Source organism: Lytechinus pictus, chromosome 2, assembly GCF_037042905.1.
Source record: "Lytechinus pictus isolate F3 Inbred chromosome 2, Lp3.0, whole genome shotgun sequence".
NCBI classification, from domain to species: Eukaryota; Metazoa; Echinodermata; class Echinoidea; order Temnopleuroida; family Toxopneustidae; genus Lytechinus; species Lytechinus pictus.
The window spans coordinates 18,381,856-18,401,587 of NC_087246.1; the positions used below are offsets into that span (position 1 = coordinate 18,381,856).

Here is a 19,732-nt window from a genome sequence, read left to right on the forward strand (position 1 = left end):
GATGATAAAAGTGATTTTGTTGATGATTATCCTGGGTTTTTTTTAATGAGGATAATTGCGATTGATATTATGATCCCAACATCCGATGCCAACTCAATATTAAAGGATGCTGTTGGTGATGGTGATAACATTTAAAGACTCGCTGTAGGTACTCTTTTATTTCTATAGGTTTTAATCGAAAAATACTTAGACAAAAGAAATCAAGTAACAAATAATATCCTGTAAAAGAACAAAATGTATACGATATCCCCACAGATTTCAATGCATTAGCATATTAGCAGGATAAGGGGGAGTCAGTGTCTTACTATGAAGCTTGGCCTGGAAGAAGTAACAAAGTTGTAATATGCACACACCTTGAAAGCGGAATAGCACTTAATATGTCACCATTTTATTCATTTTTTTTATGCGAACGCTTACATTCTACTCCCTTTCACCTCCCACTCTTTGCCCATTTCATCATCATTTTCCTCTCTCTCTCTCTATACTTCAAATGTATCTCTGTCATTATTTCTTCCAGTGTGCACTTTTTTCTCTCTCTCTGTCCTGTCTACCTGTCCTCCCCTCGCCCTTTTACATCTCCCCTTCTGCTCCCTCTCTCTGCTACATCATTGTCCAATCTCTTTCCCCAGTTCTTCATTCTTGCCTCCCAGCCCCATTAGGCTCTATCCTCCTTTCTCACTCTCTACCTCTCATTTCTCATGCCCTTCATTTCCTATGTTACTATTTTCCTATCTCTCCTCCCACCTGCCATACCCTTCTCTCTCGTTCTTTCATCTCATTCCTTTGAATTACTCAAATGCCCCAGATTCTAATTCCCTATCCTTCATCATTCCCTGCACTTAAATTCTCTTATTTGGTAAATAAAGTTAACAAATTAATTATTTTTGAAGCATTTAAGAGGGGGGGGGGGGGGGTGTGTGAATCTAATATACTCTCTATTGACCAGAAAAACCTGACTGTGCAGTTGTTGAAGAATGTGCTGGGCTGGAGTCTGAAATAAGAGTTAGAACACAATTTAGTATTAATCATTTTAATATTCTTATAGTTATTCAGTCTTTGACAAATATAAAATTCATTTTGATGAATGGATCTGATGCCAATCTGAGATTGAACTCAAATATGATACATAATGTTGCATGCGAGTCTAAGTACTTTGTACAATATTTGGTCATAATCTGCCAATACAAAATATCTTACACTGAGACAACACATAAGAAGATAATGTTCAATTCCGAAGATAATGCATATCTAGCATCACCCCATGTGTTAACAGTTTTCTGAGGTGAAAACTATCTGGATAATTTAACAGGGTTTAGGACTTCAGGTGTCTCTGCCTTGGTCGAATCATGAGGATCACTGAAATATGTTTGACTTCTGAGTAATCAGACTTGGAAAAGGTATGTAATATAATTTGTGTTTTGAATCAACTGGTTTAAAAAAATTGCTTCAATATAAGGCAAATATCTGATTAATGGAATGGCGACTTAGGCAAATTTACCTGAGCCTACTCTATATATGTCCTCTACATGATGACGGTTACACACACATAATTTATGAAATGTTAATTGGTTATAGATTCTATATAAACCCCAGAGAGACCGATACAGAAATTAGTGAGGAAAAGTATGGACTTTGTGGATCAAAATGCATAATTTCAATATTTACATAAATAGCGGTATAATTGACATACCCGTAAAAATTGTGTTAAGAGAATTTAGCATTTCTTACAAACACAAAAGAAAAATCGAGGCAGTATATAGATCAATGGTTGATGAAGATACTACATGCAAATTGAACCAAAACTGTCTTTGGTTTTTATGATGGAAGGACATGTGTGAATGCTGCTTTAATACAAAATTGAGTGCAATAAATCTTGCAAAGCAATATCCTTAGACATAACATTGAAGCTCTTAAAGTGTAAACCCATATAAACCCCTTAATACAGAGGAAATATTGAGATTACAAATTTTGTAAAAGAACAGAAGACCCAAGGAAAGAAGAAGAGGCCATTCTTGTATCCATCATTGTCAGATAAGAAAATGCAAGTCTTTAAGTTCTCTACTTTTCTTTTGTCAAAATGGATAACTGACTGATACGAAAGAATAAATTCTTCTCACTTTCAGTCCTGAAGAATTTCATGAAAGGTGGCCTAAATTATAACATCCCTAGGTTAAGAATGGATTGAAAGGCACATCTGAAAATAAAGTACATAATAGCATAATTTGACTAAGCATGATTCAAACAAGATGCAACTGAGTAGATACTTTATCAATATTACAGCAAATATATATATATATTTATTATACTGTACATTACAGTGCTTACATGTATTATAAAAAATTAAAACTCAGAAAATTTTCAGGAGCTACTGTATAAAAAAATCTGCTTCTTGAAGGTTCATCTGATCGGTCAAATGCGTCGAGATTATCTCTTTACATGATCAATGTGGAATAGCTCCATGACACTTTGCCTAAGAAATTATAGGCATCTTGAGATGATGAACTGTTATTTGGCGTAAGATTTTAGACCTTCTAATAAAAGCCTACAGCAATGAATTAGGCAACAATTTCAAGAGATTAATTTCATATCTTTGTGCAACTATAACAAAAATCTGTTTGGTTTGCTTTCAAAAGGGACAGGGCCCAATAGCTAATTGGTTTGCAATGGATAGCAAATATGAAAGAACAAATTATGATTGGATTCTTGGGCAGTATTTTGAGCAAAAACGCACATGCTACAGTGATTTTAATTGGTTGTTGTCACTAGATGATTGACAACCTTTGTGTTACAGGTTCCAGCTTGTTACATACAGAAATCAGTACATCAAGTTCAATGACTAGCTTTGTGTACAATTCAAGGAAAGAACTGCAACTTGGCTAAGATTGCTATGTACCTGTACAATGTTTGGAAAGATCAATCATCCCTTTTGTATTATATGCAATGAGAGAATTGCAATTCAAAACAGTTACTGAATGTAACCAAGATCACATAATTGACTAGTCAGCCAAATATTATATACTTTACATCACTTTGATTCAGATTTAATAACAATTACTACAAACATTATCAATATTCCTTTTTTTATTGCATGATTACGTTGTATTTCAGATGATGGTTTTGATCGACACTCCATGTGGGTAGTCCTAGTCTTAAACCATAAAAACCTAGCAAAAGACTAGGTAGTCCAAGTCCAAGACTGCACAGTCCTAGCTCATGACTGGGTAGTCCTTATCTTAACACTAGATAGTACCAGCCTATGACAACGTAGTTCTAGCCTCAGACTAGGTAGTGTCATACTTTAAAAATACACAGCCCGATTCTAAACACTAGGTAGTCCTAGCCTTCTTCAGTTCTATCCTTGCTATAGCTTGACGATGAACCTCATCTGGACCATCAGCAATCCTCAAGGAACGACCTACAGCATAGAAGTGTGAGAAGGGGAAGTCTGAGCAAACACTAGCTCCACCATGCGCTTGCATGGCCCGATCTACTACCCTCAGAGCCATGTTGGGTGCCACCACTTTGATCATTGCAATTTCAGCTGCAGCATGCTATTAACATAAAAAAAAATATATTTTCATTAATTGTTGGGGTCCACTACTACCAGTATACAATTATGAATGTGTAGAGATAATGAAATTAAAGCATCGTTAGCTGATCAACTGAAGGAGTAATTCATTCAAACTGACACATAACCTAAAGCATGTAAAGAGATAATGGCCCATATTCTTGAAAGCTGCCTAGTTTAACCTGTGGCCCAACTCATGCCTATAAAGACTGTGAACTACACTTCAGACCAAGGCTGCAGAACCACTGTCAAAAGCATTAAAGCCTACCTAGCAAATTGATAGGCCTAAAGCTAGATAGGCCATGGTGAGTAAATTCATGGCTTCAAGATGGGCAACTGTTTTTTTTCAGTTGAAGCCCCAAACCTAGAACCCATTAACTTCATGTGTACCATTATTGGTGCATGACAATGAACCTGATTCGACCATACAATAATGTACAACTCAGGTATCAGAAACTCTTCTTCTCTATTAAAGAGATTTATGGGAATGGTAAGTGATAAAATGATAATTGAATATTGATATATCTATAGAGATCGTTACCTTATTTCCCACAGTATCCATCATATGAGCTGCTTTGAGAGTGAGAAGTCTAGCTTGTTCAATCTCTATCCTTGACTCAGCTATATCTTGTTGGATTACACCCTGTTCAGCCAGAGTTTTACCAAACGCTACCCGATTCAATACCTAGAAAAATGAACAGGTCGGTGCATAACAAAGATTTATAAAACAGTGCAAAATCTTATATGTGACTCGTCATACCGAAATGAGAGACAACTCGGAATTTTTCAAATCCAAGTTTTGTAGTGATTATTGTTCTCCGTTTCTTTACCTTTAATTTGATATATCACTCGACCCTTAAGAGTAAATAATAGTGGAGATATTAGCCTTAGAATGCAAGAAGAATTGGGCTTTTGAAAATAAAAATCAAGAGAAAAACGCCTTCGAAGTTTGACTTCCGTTTTGAATCCGCTCCATGAAAAAATATATTTTGCCACCGCCGAGCTAACCGAAATGTCCTAGCAACCGCTTGCCAAAGAAGGCGAAATGATTGACCAATGAGGAGGCTGCATTTGGAACAATAGCGAACTTGCAGGTCACGCGCGACTGCAAGACGAAACAAAGTTAATATTCTGGTTCGATATGTCAATCCACTGATCTTCTATACAGATCAGTGTAATAGCTCCATAGTTATACTGGGGTTTTATAATTATATTCGTGAAAGAAATAATTGTCATGATCTCCCTTTTTAATGAAATAAAAGGCAGGGAGAAAAGGTCGGACCTAAAACCAGTGAGGAGGGAGTATACCAATGATTTTCATTGTATCATCATCTTGTTTATTAAATAATAATAACAATTTCATATACCGCTCTATGCGGTTGTTTGAATGTCGATCGCGTTTACTCTCACATGTAATCTATCAAGCGAGTCATTATGACCTAAACTTTAACCGCATGTTCTAATAAAAAGAACTATCCGTTGTAAAATGGTAAGATAAGCCTTCAAAATATTTCAATTTGAACCTTATCTTTATACGAAAGGCTTGTGTGATCATGTTTTATGAATGCTTATGATAGATTGAGGCAGTGAGAACAAAAAACGTGAATAATTTGCTCAATATCGTCTATTATCGATCTTTTTTTTGGGGGGGGGAATTATTTACAGCATTGGAATGATTTAAAATTAGTATGAAAAAAAAAAGATATATTAATGAAAAAAAAGTTATAGTGATTATAAAACTGATTCCGGAAAAAAAAACCTGGCATAAACGTCTTAACTCTACAACAATAAGAGCGAGGAGGTACCCTGAGTAAAATCCCGCCACAATTATTTCCAACAAAGGATAGATTAGGGGAGTTAAGATTTTTTAAAAACTAACAAGTGCACACCTAGTTACCAAGAATGCATACAACATTCCACTCATTTGAATGCAGGATAAACCCCGGGCTTCCTATGTATAGTCAGGCACCTTGGACCACTCGGCCACGACACCTCCACGAATGCTGATTTTCGGATCGATATCAAGCACAAACAATATTTTGGTTGTGCCGTGGCCGAGTGGTCTAAAGGCGCCTGGCTATACATAAAAAGTCCGGGGTTCGATCCCCGGCCGCGGCACCTATGCCTGTGAGCAAGGCATTTAATGTGCAATGCTATTTTATCCTGCTTTCAAATAAATGGAAATTCTATAGGCATTATTGGTAGCTTGGTGTGCACTTGTTAAAAAAAAAATATATATTCTAACGCAGTAATACAGATAAAGAATCAGAAGATTGTTGCAAATGCCTTGTGCAACAATGATGTCTTTGTAAGATTGAATGATTAAAGAAAGAACAATAAAAGCTGTTCGATATTTTTTCGCATGTGTTCACTCTCAAACATATAAAGAGGATTTTAAAAAATAAGACGAAGAATGGAGGAAAAATACGGTGGGCGTGGGCAGGAAAGAGGAAGAAGAAAGAACGGCTGTTAAAAAAACATTGAAGATCGAATGGGGAGAAGAACGAATAATACAGAACAACAAAAGAAATAAGAGGAAAAAGGATGAGGAATAAGACGCTGGGGTGAGCAAGAGAGAGGAATAAGAAGGAAAAAAGGGGGAAGAAATGAGGTTAAAAAATATTGAGAGCAGATCGACGGGGGAGAAGAAAAAGAAATGGAGGGGGGAGAGGAATAAGATGGTGGGAATGGGCAGGGGAGAGGAAGAAGGAAAACATAATTATATAAAGAGGAACGAAAGAAAAAAAGAGGAATAAGGCGGTGGGTGAGGGAGGGAGAAAACAAAGAAGGAAAAAAGAAAGAAAACCGGCAAAAAGAGAGAAGATCGAAGGGTGAGAAGAACGAAAAACAGAATTATGTAAATAGAAACGAAAACAAGAAGAAAAGGGGAAAAATTGAAAAAAAAGTGGAGGGTGAAAAAAAGGCAAGAGAGAAAAAGGAAAGGAGGGGGAAAAATCGGCAGAAAAAAAAAAGATCGAAAGGGAAGAAAGAAAAACAGATTAAGAGGGACGAAAGAATTAAAGAAGAGAAAGGGGATGAGATAGAATAGGGGAGGGGGGTTAGAGAGAGGAGACCGAATGACCTGAATAAGAAGAGCGAACGAAAAGGGGGAGAGAGGAAGAAAGGAAGAAATAAAACACAAGAAAGACGAAAGAAGTAGGTAAGAGAATAAGAGAGAGGGAAAGAGAGAATAGATCTGGACACAGTCGAATGGAACAACATGACAATGACCTTTATGAAATGTTTATTTCAATATGTGTACTTTGAATGACTGATATTTTCAATCAATGTCTTTATCCAAAAAAATGCACTAAACCTTTTGCATGGTCGTTTTGGCAATTTTTCATTGGTCGACGTTAGCTGTCTCAGACTTTCTGTTTGTACAGTTATTTATTTCGCTTTCTCTATCGTTCATTCAAACATGATAAAAATTGAGGGCAACAATGTCTTGATTATAAATAATTGGAAATAATGAAGCCCACCAAGCTTTCTACATAAATTTTGTTTCTTTTGTTAAAGATACTGCAGATCAATTAACTCACATTCACGAACAAACAATACTTTTAAGGATTGTAAACCCTTTCTTTTGAAAATGTTCTCTCTTGAAAACATCCCGATCACTTGCAAATGATGGAGAGAATCTTCAACATGTCCATGTTATGTTTAATGAAATTAATCCTCGCAAACAAACCGTGTTCTGAATACTTTGCGTCTCTGCATGACTTTTATTTCGCGATTATAGCCAGGCTAATACTCTAAATCCGGTATCAATATATCGCTAATACCCCCGCCTAGTACTATTATCACAAAAAAAAACCCTTTAGAAGTTGTATCCCGTTTGTTAACTATTGTCAAGAAGCCCCCCTTTTGAATTTCAGAATACGTATTGAAGTCGATGCTTTTGATCTTTCTTTTGAAGCTGAATCATTGAACCGATCGATCGATCGAGCGAGCGGCCGCCAGCTGTACACGAGTTTAAATGAATAGCCAATCAACAATGGCATACGTTGCTAGGGGCGGAGCTTAGTATGAAGCGAAATTCGATCAAGTCGAACGTGGCAAGTATCAGAAATTTTCGAATTGACCGAAAAAAACACTCGCAGAAAAACTGTTTTTTTATCATATTCCCGTCATCAATTTCACTCATCTTTTTCACAGAGTAATTATGAAACATGGAAGAATCAGAAAATGAAAAAAAAAAAAATCTTCACAATTTTGACTTTTTTATTTGTGTGTCGAATTCCAAGGAATTTTGATTTGCGACTTGTCTCTCATTTCGGTATGATCGATCACATATGTTATCTCTTTCAATTCAAAATAAATAATTAGTTTTTTTTAGGACCCATTCTCAATATACATGTCCTTGCAATACTTATTTTAATGTAAATTCATGCATTTTTTTATATAAATATTAGATATAATTTCAAAGTTAATGTCTTAATTTTTTAGAAATGGTATTTAAAAATAAAATCATTCACTTTTGAAAATGAATTTGATTAGGTTTTTTTTTTTAATATGAAGAGCTCACTTGCAAAAGGGGTTAGGTCCATTTTTCATCAAATTTGATTTTTGTGTCTCAATGTATAGATTTTTAGTAGCTCTATAAGATGATACCAAAGAAAAGTTGAAATTCCTATTAAAAAGTGAACTAAAATGGCAAAGAAAAATCACTCTTTTTTCAAAAGGGGTTAGGTCCATTTCAGTTTAGTTGCAAAAGGGGTTAGGTCCATACAGATTTTTTTTGGAAAATAATATCTAATAAAATAAATATAATAAAAAATATGAAGACAGGTAAATTTCTTTTATACTCAATTTTATGTTCTCATGGTAGGGTATCATGAAAATTCAGTTTCGCATAAGAATATTGCAATAAGGGAGAATTTGAAAAATGATTTTCTTGGAGTGGACCTAACCCCTTTTGCAACTAAACTCTTCTCAAGAACTCATTGGTCAAAAGGGATTAGGTCCAATGTTCATAAATTTTATTGTTTTCTGTCTCTAAACCTCTAAATTTTTAGTCACTCTGATGATACCAAAGAAAATTTGAAATTCAAATGAAAACCTGAATGAAAGTGGCAAAGAAAAATCACGTTTTTAATCAAAAGAGATTGGATTCATTTCAGTTTAGTTCCAAAAGGGGTTAGGTCCACGATGATAATTTACAAAAAAATATATAGACAAAAAATGAAGACAGGTAGATTTCTTTTATACCCAATTATATGTTCACATGATAGGGTAGTACATCATGACAATTTAGTTTCTCATAAAAATATTGCAATAAGTGAGAATAAAAAACATGGTTTTTCTCGGAATAGTCCAAAGTGGACCTAACCCCTTTTGCAACTAAACTCTTCATATACAGATTTCATATATGCATAATGTACCATGTCATTTTCACTGTCTTTCTTCTTTCTCTTAATTCTCCACTGATATAATGAAAGGTAATGATTGAGAAATGTCAGGTAAGCATGCTGATTTTTAAGCCTCGTGGCTATCATATGTATGCAATATTTAAACAAATACCATTAAAGAACTGATTCTACTAATACTGAAGTACTGATACTAATAATAAATAATGCTAATAATTTTGATCTATTGTGCATATTATCATTATCATCTAAATTCTTTGTGCACATCAAAAGTAATTTGACATGGAACAGAAACATGGACTGCTATAAAAGGCATAGTTTCACAAGGCTAAATAGACTCAGTGGTAGAGTGTATACTTTATGAATTGGAGATTATGGGTTCAAACCCTGGCCGAGACACGCCAAAGCCTCTTTTAAGATGAGACCTGTTTTTCAGATAGGTACTCGACATAGATTGAAAAGTGTGATGATAGCTCAAAAGTTATGCAAGGCCAGCTGGTAGAGCTGTGTTATAACTGGAGTGGCTACACAGGATAAATCAAATGTTATTATTTATCATTCACTGTTCTGCTTTTTCAATCACTGAGATTTAAGAACACCACTTACCCTTTGAGTCATGAGTTCTAGTGATCTTTCCGCCATTCCAATTAATCTCATACAATGATGTATACGACCTGGTCCAAGACGACCCTTTCGACACAAAAACAAAATCAAAGAAACATGCATCAAGGACTAGGCATGGTGGCTCAGTGGTAGAGTGTTGCCTCATGAACAGGTCGTGGGTTTGATCCCTGGCCAGGACATCACAAAGATATTTAAAATGCGAAATTCTGCCATCTAGCCAGATACTCAGCATAAATGGAGAGGGGTAATACATGTTATGCAGGGTTTCTGGAGGACCAGCTAATAACTGAAATTGCTACCACGGGTAAATATGAGATACAATTGTTATCATTATTATCATTAAGTATTAAGCCTGAGTCATATCGATTATTTTGAAAACCGGTGTTCGACAGCTTTAATTCGATCGAACATCGATGAATCGAATTTTGAAGGCGCAGCGGGGAAAATGGAGTCAATATTTTTTTTGCTCCGGCCGTAGCGTCGATGCGCTATGCACGTATTGCATGCACTGACGGTATGCGCTGGCTGGGTGAGCGTTGCACAAGCAGATGACAGAGCAAAGTTCGTTTGTATTTTCCATGATCACAAAACACAAAAAAGCCGGGGACCAATGCAGAATTCTTCCAAAAATATCATCAACAATGATATTTGCAGATGACAATATATAAGTTTAAAATGAAACAATATCAAAGACATGAATCACGCAGAGTCGATCCGAACGATTTTCGGTCAACTAGCATTCGCGGTCCAGACTCGCACACACCAGCCCCGCCCGCAGCCCCGGCCAGCACCAGCAAAAAAGTGCAACCAGCGGGAGCACTGTAACTTGCCTGAGATTGTGTAAGTTAGATCCAAAATGAGCTCCAAATTGACGGGAATAAATACGTAATTTTCTCTGGATGGTCATTTGGATTGGTATTCAATGCTGATAGAACGATTGTGAGGAAAGATTGTGGAATATGAGTAATGACGATGTTCGAGAATTAATCCTGATATGATAATCCATATTTTTTAAATTTCAGACACAAGACAAGAGCATGCGATCGAAATAAATATGTCTCGGATCGAGCACTAAATTCATATAAATTATTATTGGATGTTAAATAATTACGATTTAATGAGATTTCATGGCCATATTAAAGATATTGACAATGTCAGCAAAGCATGTCATGTTCATATGGAAGTATTTATAGTATTATTCTGGCATTATTTTTTATTTATATTCTATCTCTGGCCTGGACGTCTCCGGAGCTAGCTAGCTCCGAGAAAAAGAAGCACAATGCGCATGCGCGTTCGTTGACGTAGGACATATTTTCCATTCATGAAAATCAGAGAAGTTGGGCACAAATTAGCTTCAAATTGATGGAAAAAAAATATCACGCAATTTACTCTGTTTTGTCATGTAAAATGTTATTATATCGAGATGTTACGATCTTGAAAAAGTTTTTGCATGTTGACAATGTTCGAGAATCAATCCTGACGTGATAATTATTTTTTTTAGACAAGTGCACTCGCTCAAGTCGATCGTCATGTGATGTCCATCATTGAAAATTGAAACGAAATACAAATGTTTCACATCAAGCTCTAAATTCATATTAATGATTATCATATGCAAATTATTGTCAAATATTACGATTAAATAATGTTCTATGGTCATGATACTAATATTGTTCATGATAGCAAGGTTTATTTTACGTTGATTGCGTCAATTTTCCGGCCATTTTCTGTTTTGATTAAAGCACAGTACAGCGCATGTGCTGCACGATCAATGATTTCCATTCATGAATTCATCGTGCATAAATTATCTCGGCACGAGCAGACGAGTAAGACTCGAACTATGATCGAAATAAACTTCAAATTAATGGTGAATAGGCATCATAATTACACAATCGGTTTCATTTTGGGGGGAATACAAATCAAGTAAGTAGTACTAGTAGTCAAGTTGGACATTTCTGTTTATTTTGATGATTGATTGTGTGAACCAAACGAATCGGCCGGCCGACGTATTTTTTTTTTTTTTTTCGATGCACCGATTTTGCAAAATCTGCACCGGCGCTCGATGACATCGATCGAACACCGATTTTAAAATCGATTCGACTCAGGCTTATTAAGTATACCTGAGAAAATCATTATTATGAAATTATACTTATCAATCTATTTAAATAAATATTTCTCATTATTGTTGCACCTATTATCTTTAAAAAAAAAAGTAGTTTTTTCTTTTGCCAAGAATATATCACTGTTGCATATAATATCCCTTTTAAAGTATTTTTTTGCATGGAGGATGTGTCCTAGCAGCAATACAGTAGATACAGCATTATCATTTTTTTTTTCTCATTCTTCATTTCAAACCAACTTGTTGATGTCTGGGCAAGCAGTTCCAAAGATACATAGTTGGGATATATGTGACACCTAATCAGTGTTCTTCTCACCTGCGCTATTTCAAATCCTCTCCCTGCTCCTAAGATCATGTTGCCTGCAGGAACGCGAACATTGTCAAAGTCTACTTCAGCATGACCTTCAGGCCTGTCGTAGAACCCAAACACTGACAAGGGCCGTACTTTCGTCACTCCAGGTGCATCCATAGGAACCAGTACCATGGACTGCTGTTCGTGACGGCTGGCCGACGTGTCAGACTTCCCCATGAAGATGCAGACCTTACAGCGAGGGTTCATGGCTCCAGATGTCCACCATTTGCGTCCGTTGAGGACCAGGTCATCCCCGTCAACATCGATTTGAGCCGATATGTTGGTAGCATCCGAAGAGGCAACCTGGATTAAAGATACAAGGGATGCATTAAATGAACATTTGTCATCTGAGAAATTGTCAGAACAATTAACTTTGCTTGCCTATAGCCTGTTATGTCTGTAAATGCAAGCCAAACATGCACCATCATGTGGACAACTACCAAGGGACCTACAGAAAGTGAAACAAGCACTGCTTGACAGGCCATCTGACAACTGTCCCACAGAAAATCTACCCTGGGAGCATCCACCTCACCTTCCCGAGCAATAACTTGTCCATCATCTCTACAAGAGTACCTCCACTTCAGACACTACCAACTCCTCTAGGAACTGATAGGATACCTCAGCAAAACCTGTCATCTCAACCTTTGGAGTCTACTTCTTCCCTTCATCGTCAACCACCTTCCCTTCCCTAACATACACCAGATTCCCCCTTCAGTCAAATACCCCTTACAATTTTATCTTATACCTGGAACTCAAATGCCCCAATTCCAACCTAGAGCTCCACCCACGAAGCCCAGCCCCCTGCACCTCAATCAATTCTACAGCTGCCTATTCACCCTTGCTACCGAATAACAGACAACAACCCACCACAGATCCAGATATCCAATAACACTCCATGATCGCATGCACCAGCTGTTCGCTCATCTTCACTGAGATGACCATTTCCTTTATAAGAAACTGGGTGCACAAACTATGGTGAACTCAATCATCATTCATTGACCTGTCAACATGGAATCCATCTTCGGTGTAATTGCTACCGGCTGGGTCATAAAGAAAAATCTTGTCCACATTACTTCCACCAGGATCACGGCCAAGAAGAGCATATAGGCCAATATCACCATGTGTGTTCCATCTCTCATTCAGTTGAACGATCATACAAAATGTGCAATCCGCATATCACAACAGTGTTGGGTTGTTGTCTGTCATTCACTAGCAAGGGTGAATAGGTGGCTGTAGAATTGATTGAGGTGCAGGGGGCTGGGCTTCGTGGGTAGAGCTCTTGGTTGGAATTGGGGCGTTTGAGTTCCAGGTGTAAGATAAGGTTGTAAGGGGTATTAGACTGGAGGGGGAATCTGGTGTATGTTAGGGAAGGGAAGGTGGTTGACGGTGGTTGATGGATGACGAAGAAGTAGGCTGTAAAGGATGAGATGACAGGTTCGAATGGGGTATCCTATCAATTCCTAGTGGGGGTGAAGAGGAGGTATTCTTGTAGAGATGGTGGATAAGTCTTCTTTATTTTTGTAGTCTTAATGATAACAAGTGGAATGCCTCTGGTGGTCTCACCTGCATCACGCAATTCAATATAGCAGCAGTGCTGACTTTGAAAACTACTATAACTCGCACAAGATGTTCAGTGATACTTGGTTACTCTTATTTCCACGTTTTATGAACTAGACCAATACACTTACAGCTAGATATGATGGTAATTCAACAAATACCCCAACGTGGCCAAAGTACATTGACCTTACATGACCTTTGACCTTGATCATGTGACCTGAAACTCGCACAGGATGTTCAGAGATACTTGATTACTCTTATGTCCAAGTTTCACGAGTGTGATCCATAAACTTTCAAAGTTATGATGGTAATTCAACAGATATACAGCCATTATGGCCAAAGTTCATTGACCTTTGACCTTGGTCATGTGACCTAAAATGCGCACAGGATGTTCAGTGATACTTGTTTACCCTTATGTCCAAGTTTTATGAACTAGACCAACATACTTTCAAAGTTATGATGGTAATTAAACAAATACCCCCAATTTGGCCAAAGTTCATTGACCCTAAATGACCTTTGACCTTGATCATGTGACCTGAAATTTGCACAGGATGTTCAGTAATACTTGATTACTATTATGTCCAAGTTTCATGAATCAGATCCATAAACAATGAAAGTTATGATGGTAATTCAACAGATACCCCCAATTCGGCCAAAGTTCATTGACCCTAAATGACCTTTGACCTTGGTCATGTGACGTGAAACTCATGCAGGATGTTCAGTGATAATTGATTAACCTTATGTCCAAGTTTCATGGACTAGGTCCATATATTTTCTAAGTTATGATGACATTTCAAAAACTTAACCTTAGGTTAAGATTTTGATGTGGATTCCCCCAACATGGTCTAAGTTCATTGACCCTAAATGACTTTTGACCTTGCTCATGTGACATGAAACTCAGGCAGGATGTTCAGTAATACTTGATTAACCTTATGGCCAAGTTTCGTGAACTAGGTCCATATACTTTCTAAGTTATGCTGTCATTTCAAAAACTTAACTTTAGGTTAAGATTTGGTGTTGACGCCGCCGCCGCCGCTGTCGGAAAAGCGGCGCCTATAGTCTCACTCTGCTATGCAGATGAGACAAAAATGATGAAGTCCATCTTTTATCAAATAACGTTGTATTCAATACATTATGTATTTCTGAAACTTGGTTTGATGGTTTTATAGATGATTCCAATATTGTTATTGATGATTAACGACAACTTGTCAGTGCTAACAACTTTCATGAAATGGTCTCCAGATTGACAGACAAATTCATGCTATGTGCTATACTAAATTTTAGCATTACATTTTGATATCAAAACTATTACCTACAAGGTGCAATAATATTCATTCTTCTCGTGCCAATAGGATGAATTCCTTGCCCCAAAACCAATGAATTGAGGTTATCACTTAGTCAAATTCACATACTTGTGGTAAGCTGTACAAGGGTATAAGAGGAGATTCTAAATCAGAAACAGGGTGGCCATAAGCACTGTGATGAAAGCTCAGTATTTGAGCCTGCTAGTTGAATTAAAATTACTTTGATAAAGAATAAGCAGCATTGATTGTGTGTGTTTATGAATATTATGTTTTCCCGCTTTAAGAGTTATAAAATTTGCATTTTAACCAGGCATAGTGCCTGTTGTAGATAGTTGATATCTGTATTCTATAGGTTCATCACTATTCCATGTAAATAATGTCCATTGCATTTTTAGTAGTACATGTACACTGTTATTCTCGCCAGTTGTATCATATTGGATACAATTGGACAGAATCTTGAAATCTTGCAAAAAAAAGCAAATATCCCTTTACGTAGACATAATAGAGAATAAACTCACATGTGGTTCTGTCATTCCGAAGCATGATCTTATCTCACCAGCAAGTAGAGGTTTCAACCATTGTTCCTTCTGTTCCTCTGTACCGTATCTAGCAAGGACCTCCATGTTACCAGTATCAGGTGCACCGCAATTAAAGATCTACAAACAAACACACCTTTGTATTACTCTCTGTATCCATTGCAAAGACATATGCGAACCCCAAGTTCCAAATTTACGCCAGTTGCCATGGTTGAGTCCACTGTTTTAAATTAATAAGTAAACTGTTCAAAACAGTAGTATCATGAATGACATAGCTTGGTTAACCATGGCAACTGGCTTCATTGTTTGGCACAGTGGCAAAAGCGTGCATCAGACTTGGACATTTTTAATATACGCAGTAAATAAGCGTAATTTATACAGGAAATCTGCATAAACCATGATTTCAACTGATGCTTTTCAAAACCACCTTTGTGAATGAGAGCCAATATTGTCTGTCAAATTTCCAAAAATGGTAATCATATGAACAGATGTACTTTTGAATCCCTATAGGTGGGGGCTTCCTGGTGTGACTAGTCTCTGTTTACGAGATGTAAGCTCTCAAATTATAATAGCTAATGCAATGAAATGAAGATTGGACATACAAAAAGCTCAAGACTATTTTATGGAATTGCCCTAAATAAAGTTTGATTTTATTTAGGCATAGTTATCAAAGGCAGTTTCTAATCTTCAATATGATATACCACATGTAAAACTGATATTAATTTGTGAAACCTGATCAAATGTGAATTAACTTTGGTGAAAGGTTCACCTACTAAAGAAGAAAAATAATTTGTAGGTACGAACACTTCATATGCAAGATCAGTGGAAACTGAAAATGGAAACTCTCAGAAGTCTGAAAATTTTATTAAAAAGTAATTGTATCTCTTTGATGGTGGAGGATTATAACATCATATTTTAACAGCAAGTAAATGAAAAGGTACTCTTTTAGTAAAGTTGTTTTTCTTAGTTTTGATCTTTAAAGGTTTTTATTTCAAAGTGAGCTTATTACAAAGCATTCCACACAAGTCTCAATATGATTAATTTGTAAGTATACAATGTGTTTTTATAATTGGTAGCTAACCTATCTTACCTCTGGTGCATACAGACTCCTTCCCATGATCTCACATAGATGAGCATACTCTAGACTTGTTAAACCGGCTCCATACTTCACTTCTGGGTCAGACTCGATCGGAAGAAACAGGTTCCATAAGCCTTCTGATTTAGCTTTGCTCTATGGAGGAGTAAAGGCACGACAAGGGATTGATGTCGCATAAAGAATGTCTAAACATTTTTCATGCCTGAAATTTTGATATCACGTGAACGCAGTAGTACATTGAACAGTTTCACGAGGAATGAGTGTCTTATAAAGAATTTCTAAACATTCTGCATGCCTGTAATCTTGATAATTTGTTTGCCAGCAAAAGAATAATAATAGGAGGACCATTCACGGTAATTTTCATAATTTCAGAGGAATTCTAAACTCTGGGGTGTATGGATTCTTACTTTTCCCACAGACTCCCCCCGCTTCCTTTCGTCATCTCTGAACTTGACATTTTTTCTTGATTTGTAATTATCATTTTCAATAGCTTTCATGTATTTACCTTCAGTTGTTCCATAAGAGGATGTGACTCCCAGTGATTAGCATGTAGGTAGTATTCTTCCATTTCTTTCTCTGCAGGATAGATATGTTCATCCATGAAGGTCAGCAGCTTACTATGAAGTTCCTGTACTCTCTCTGGCAATGCCGAAGGTGAGTAGGCAAATCCACCTGAGAAATTTTACATTCATAATACATTATCATTGTTAATATTTCTTATACTGCACTTGTCCCAATAAGCACTTAAAATCAAGCTGTCTAATAATAATAATAATAATAATATACAGTTCTTGTATAGCGCATATCACATTACGAATAATGTCTCTATGCGCTTCCCAAAGGACTTGGATATTATTACCCCAGCTGTAGCTTGGCACCCGTAATTACTCAGATTACAGCGCACACGCATTTCAATTATGAAATCTTAAAACAAAGACTAAGATGGGTATTCGATATTTACTAATGAAGAACTGTCTAATTCTGAGTGGGAAATCATTCCAGTAAGTTGAGGCTGACAAAGTAAACATTCAATCACCGGGTAATGACCGTGTGACTGAATACATGAGACAGCTGAATACATGTTCTGATGGATGTACATTACTTCAGAAAATTACCTAAGTAGCACTAGTCTGTTAAAAAGAACATTGAAAGTGTTTGTGGTCACCAACATGTATATGTTGCAATTCCAAACTTGTGAACACTGAACCCATAGGATTTACATAGGAACCACCCAGTTCCTAAAGTAAATAATGCTGAGTGCAGATTTCAGGCCTACATTACACAACCATAATATACAGGACTATTCAGCTCATATTTTCAAGTTACAAAAATAAATTACAGAAATGATGTCCAGGCGGTTCTGTCTCACTTATTATAAAAGGACTCTTAATAATTTTCACTCCTGTCTCACACCTATATCACAGGCTATCCTAAAATGCATTACACACGACCCCCAGCAATCTCATGCCAAACAGACACATTTCACTCTCCTATGTAAAAACATTCTTGGTCAATGAACTTGGTATTTCTTGGTGATAACAGTCAAACTTGCTAAAACAACTACTTGTAAAAAAAGGACCATTGGTCTAGTTTGGTTTCTGTTGAATTGTATTACCCATTGAAACAAGGATTATAAGAAGTTTTCCATAAACATCACCTGCTCAAAAACACTGCTTTTCTCATCTCCCTTTGTAGATTTTATATACAGGTTTCAATGTACACATCAATGAATTCATACCTGATTGTCCCGTTGACTGTGAGTAGTGTCTACGAGGTACGCCTTGATGAGCTGCAGCCATGGTAGAAAACCTTCTTGAGGATATGCTTCCACTTCCTTTCATACCCTGAGGTTGACTAGCCAGTGACCAACCCAAATCAGCTATATGAACAGCTAGTTCTCCCATGGATTCAGATTTGCTGGATGTGGACTGACCTATAGAGAAAGAAAGATTTCTTGTCAGAAGTCGGTTTTCATCAGCATGCAAATGATGCCAAGATCAGTAAGCCTAACATTTGTATCTAAACACATGCTCATGCTTCAAAGCATTGTTTATATCATTTAATTTAGTTAATTTTTTGTATTAGTGGTGTTGGATCTTATTAAATGTTTAAACTATCTCACAAATGTTATGACCACCATTGGTGATTTGAGAGTGAGGCTTGAAGACCCTTGTGTATTGTCAGCACACTTTTGGAGCCTAATGTAGTAGTAGTGATATTTGTAGAAAATCCATTCATGTTTTTAATCGTCTTAACAGACGGTGTACATGTATTTACTTCACCCATGCAGCACTTGACCTACCCCATCTAATAACCATTACGAGACTAATTGATTATAGTACCACACTCATTTTTCCATAGACCCAAGCCCAGATATATGAAATCTATTCAATGCATTCATAATCCTTACTAGCCACTCACCTAGAACCTAAGCAAAAAAGGCAGGGGGGGAGAATTTGGTTCCATGCCATTTGCTCCGGCGACAATTGCTCTGTTGCAAATTCCACACAATAATGGAAAGACCAACTTTGACCCTGGTTTAACACTATACCTTATCCTAAAACCCGATTGCAACCCTAACCCTAATCTTGTATCTTAGACGAAATAAAGTCCGGAGCATTTGTCGCTGGAGCAAATGTCCCGTCACCAATAATTCTGCCCCTATATTTCCTGCCGAATTATTGTTAGTTTTGGATGGCTGGTCACAAATAGCACTAATATATCAATTTAAAGCTTACTGTTTGCTTTTCAAACCGAAATGTTATTATATAAAGAGTTTAGCTGTTCGGTCACCTAATGCTCTAGATACTGACCTTGAAAGGAGCGTTTGTAGACTCCCTGAAGAATAGCTGCGATCCGGAAGTAACTGAAAGCCATGTAAAACTGAAGATTGTCTATTGGTTTGAGACCCCTCTTCTCGTAATACAAAGCTGAAAGGTCATCTAAAGAAGGTATACCTAATGCATCAAGATCCAATCCTTTGAAACCTGGAAATAAAATAATAAATGGTTGAGAAAAGGGAATGACAGTTTCTCAGCAAAAGGATTCAGAAACATGAAAAAAATTGATACTTAATTGTTCGAAATGAGATCTAAAAATATAAATATTCCAAAAATTAATTTTGCCCAATTGATCATGGGCCCAGAAGCCACTGTGCAATGCCAGATTGAGGTAGCTCTAACCCTTGAATTGTTGAATGCCAAACAGGGT

At 36.7% G+C, this 19,732-nt stretch overlaps 1 protein-coding gene across 3 annotated transcripts in view; it reads right to left on the bottom strand.

Moving 5' to 3' along the window:
• Window positions 1–1,014: 1,014 nt before the first annotated feature.
• Window positions 1,015–19,732, bottom strand: part of LOC129254646 (acyl-CoA dehydrogenase family member 10-like) — a 33,129-nt gene continuing 14,411 nt past the window's right edge. For all 3 annotated transcript variants that reach the window (XM_064111890.1, XM_064111903.1, XM_064111896.1), the window contains exons 10-18: window positions 19,336–19,509; window positions 18,261–18,455; window positions 17,028–17,194; window positions 16,517–16,657; window positions 15,409–15,546; window positions 11,994–12,332; window positions 9,544–9,627; window positions 4,110–4,253; window positions 1,015–3,551 (exon numbers count right to left, since the gene is read on the bottom strand). In XM_064111890.1, coding sequence (XP_063967960.1) covers window positions 3,327–3,551; window positions 4,110–4,253; window positions 9,544–9,627; window positions 11,994–12,332; window positions 15,409–15,546; window positions 16,517–16,657; window positions 17,028–17,194; window positions 18,261–18,455; window positions 19,336–19,509 — 1,607 coding nt within the window. In that variant the 3' untranslated portion in view covers window positions 1,015–3,326. The remainder of the gene's footprint in view (window positions 3,552–4,109; window positions 4,254–9,543; window positions 9,628–11,993; window positions 12,333–15,408; window positions 15,547–16,516; window positions 16,658–17,027; window positions 17,195–18,260; window positions 18,456–19,335; window positions 19,510–19,732) is intronic.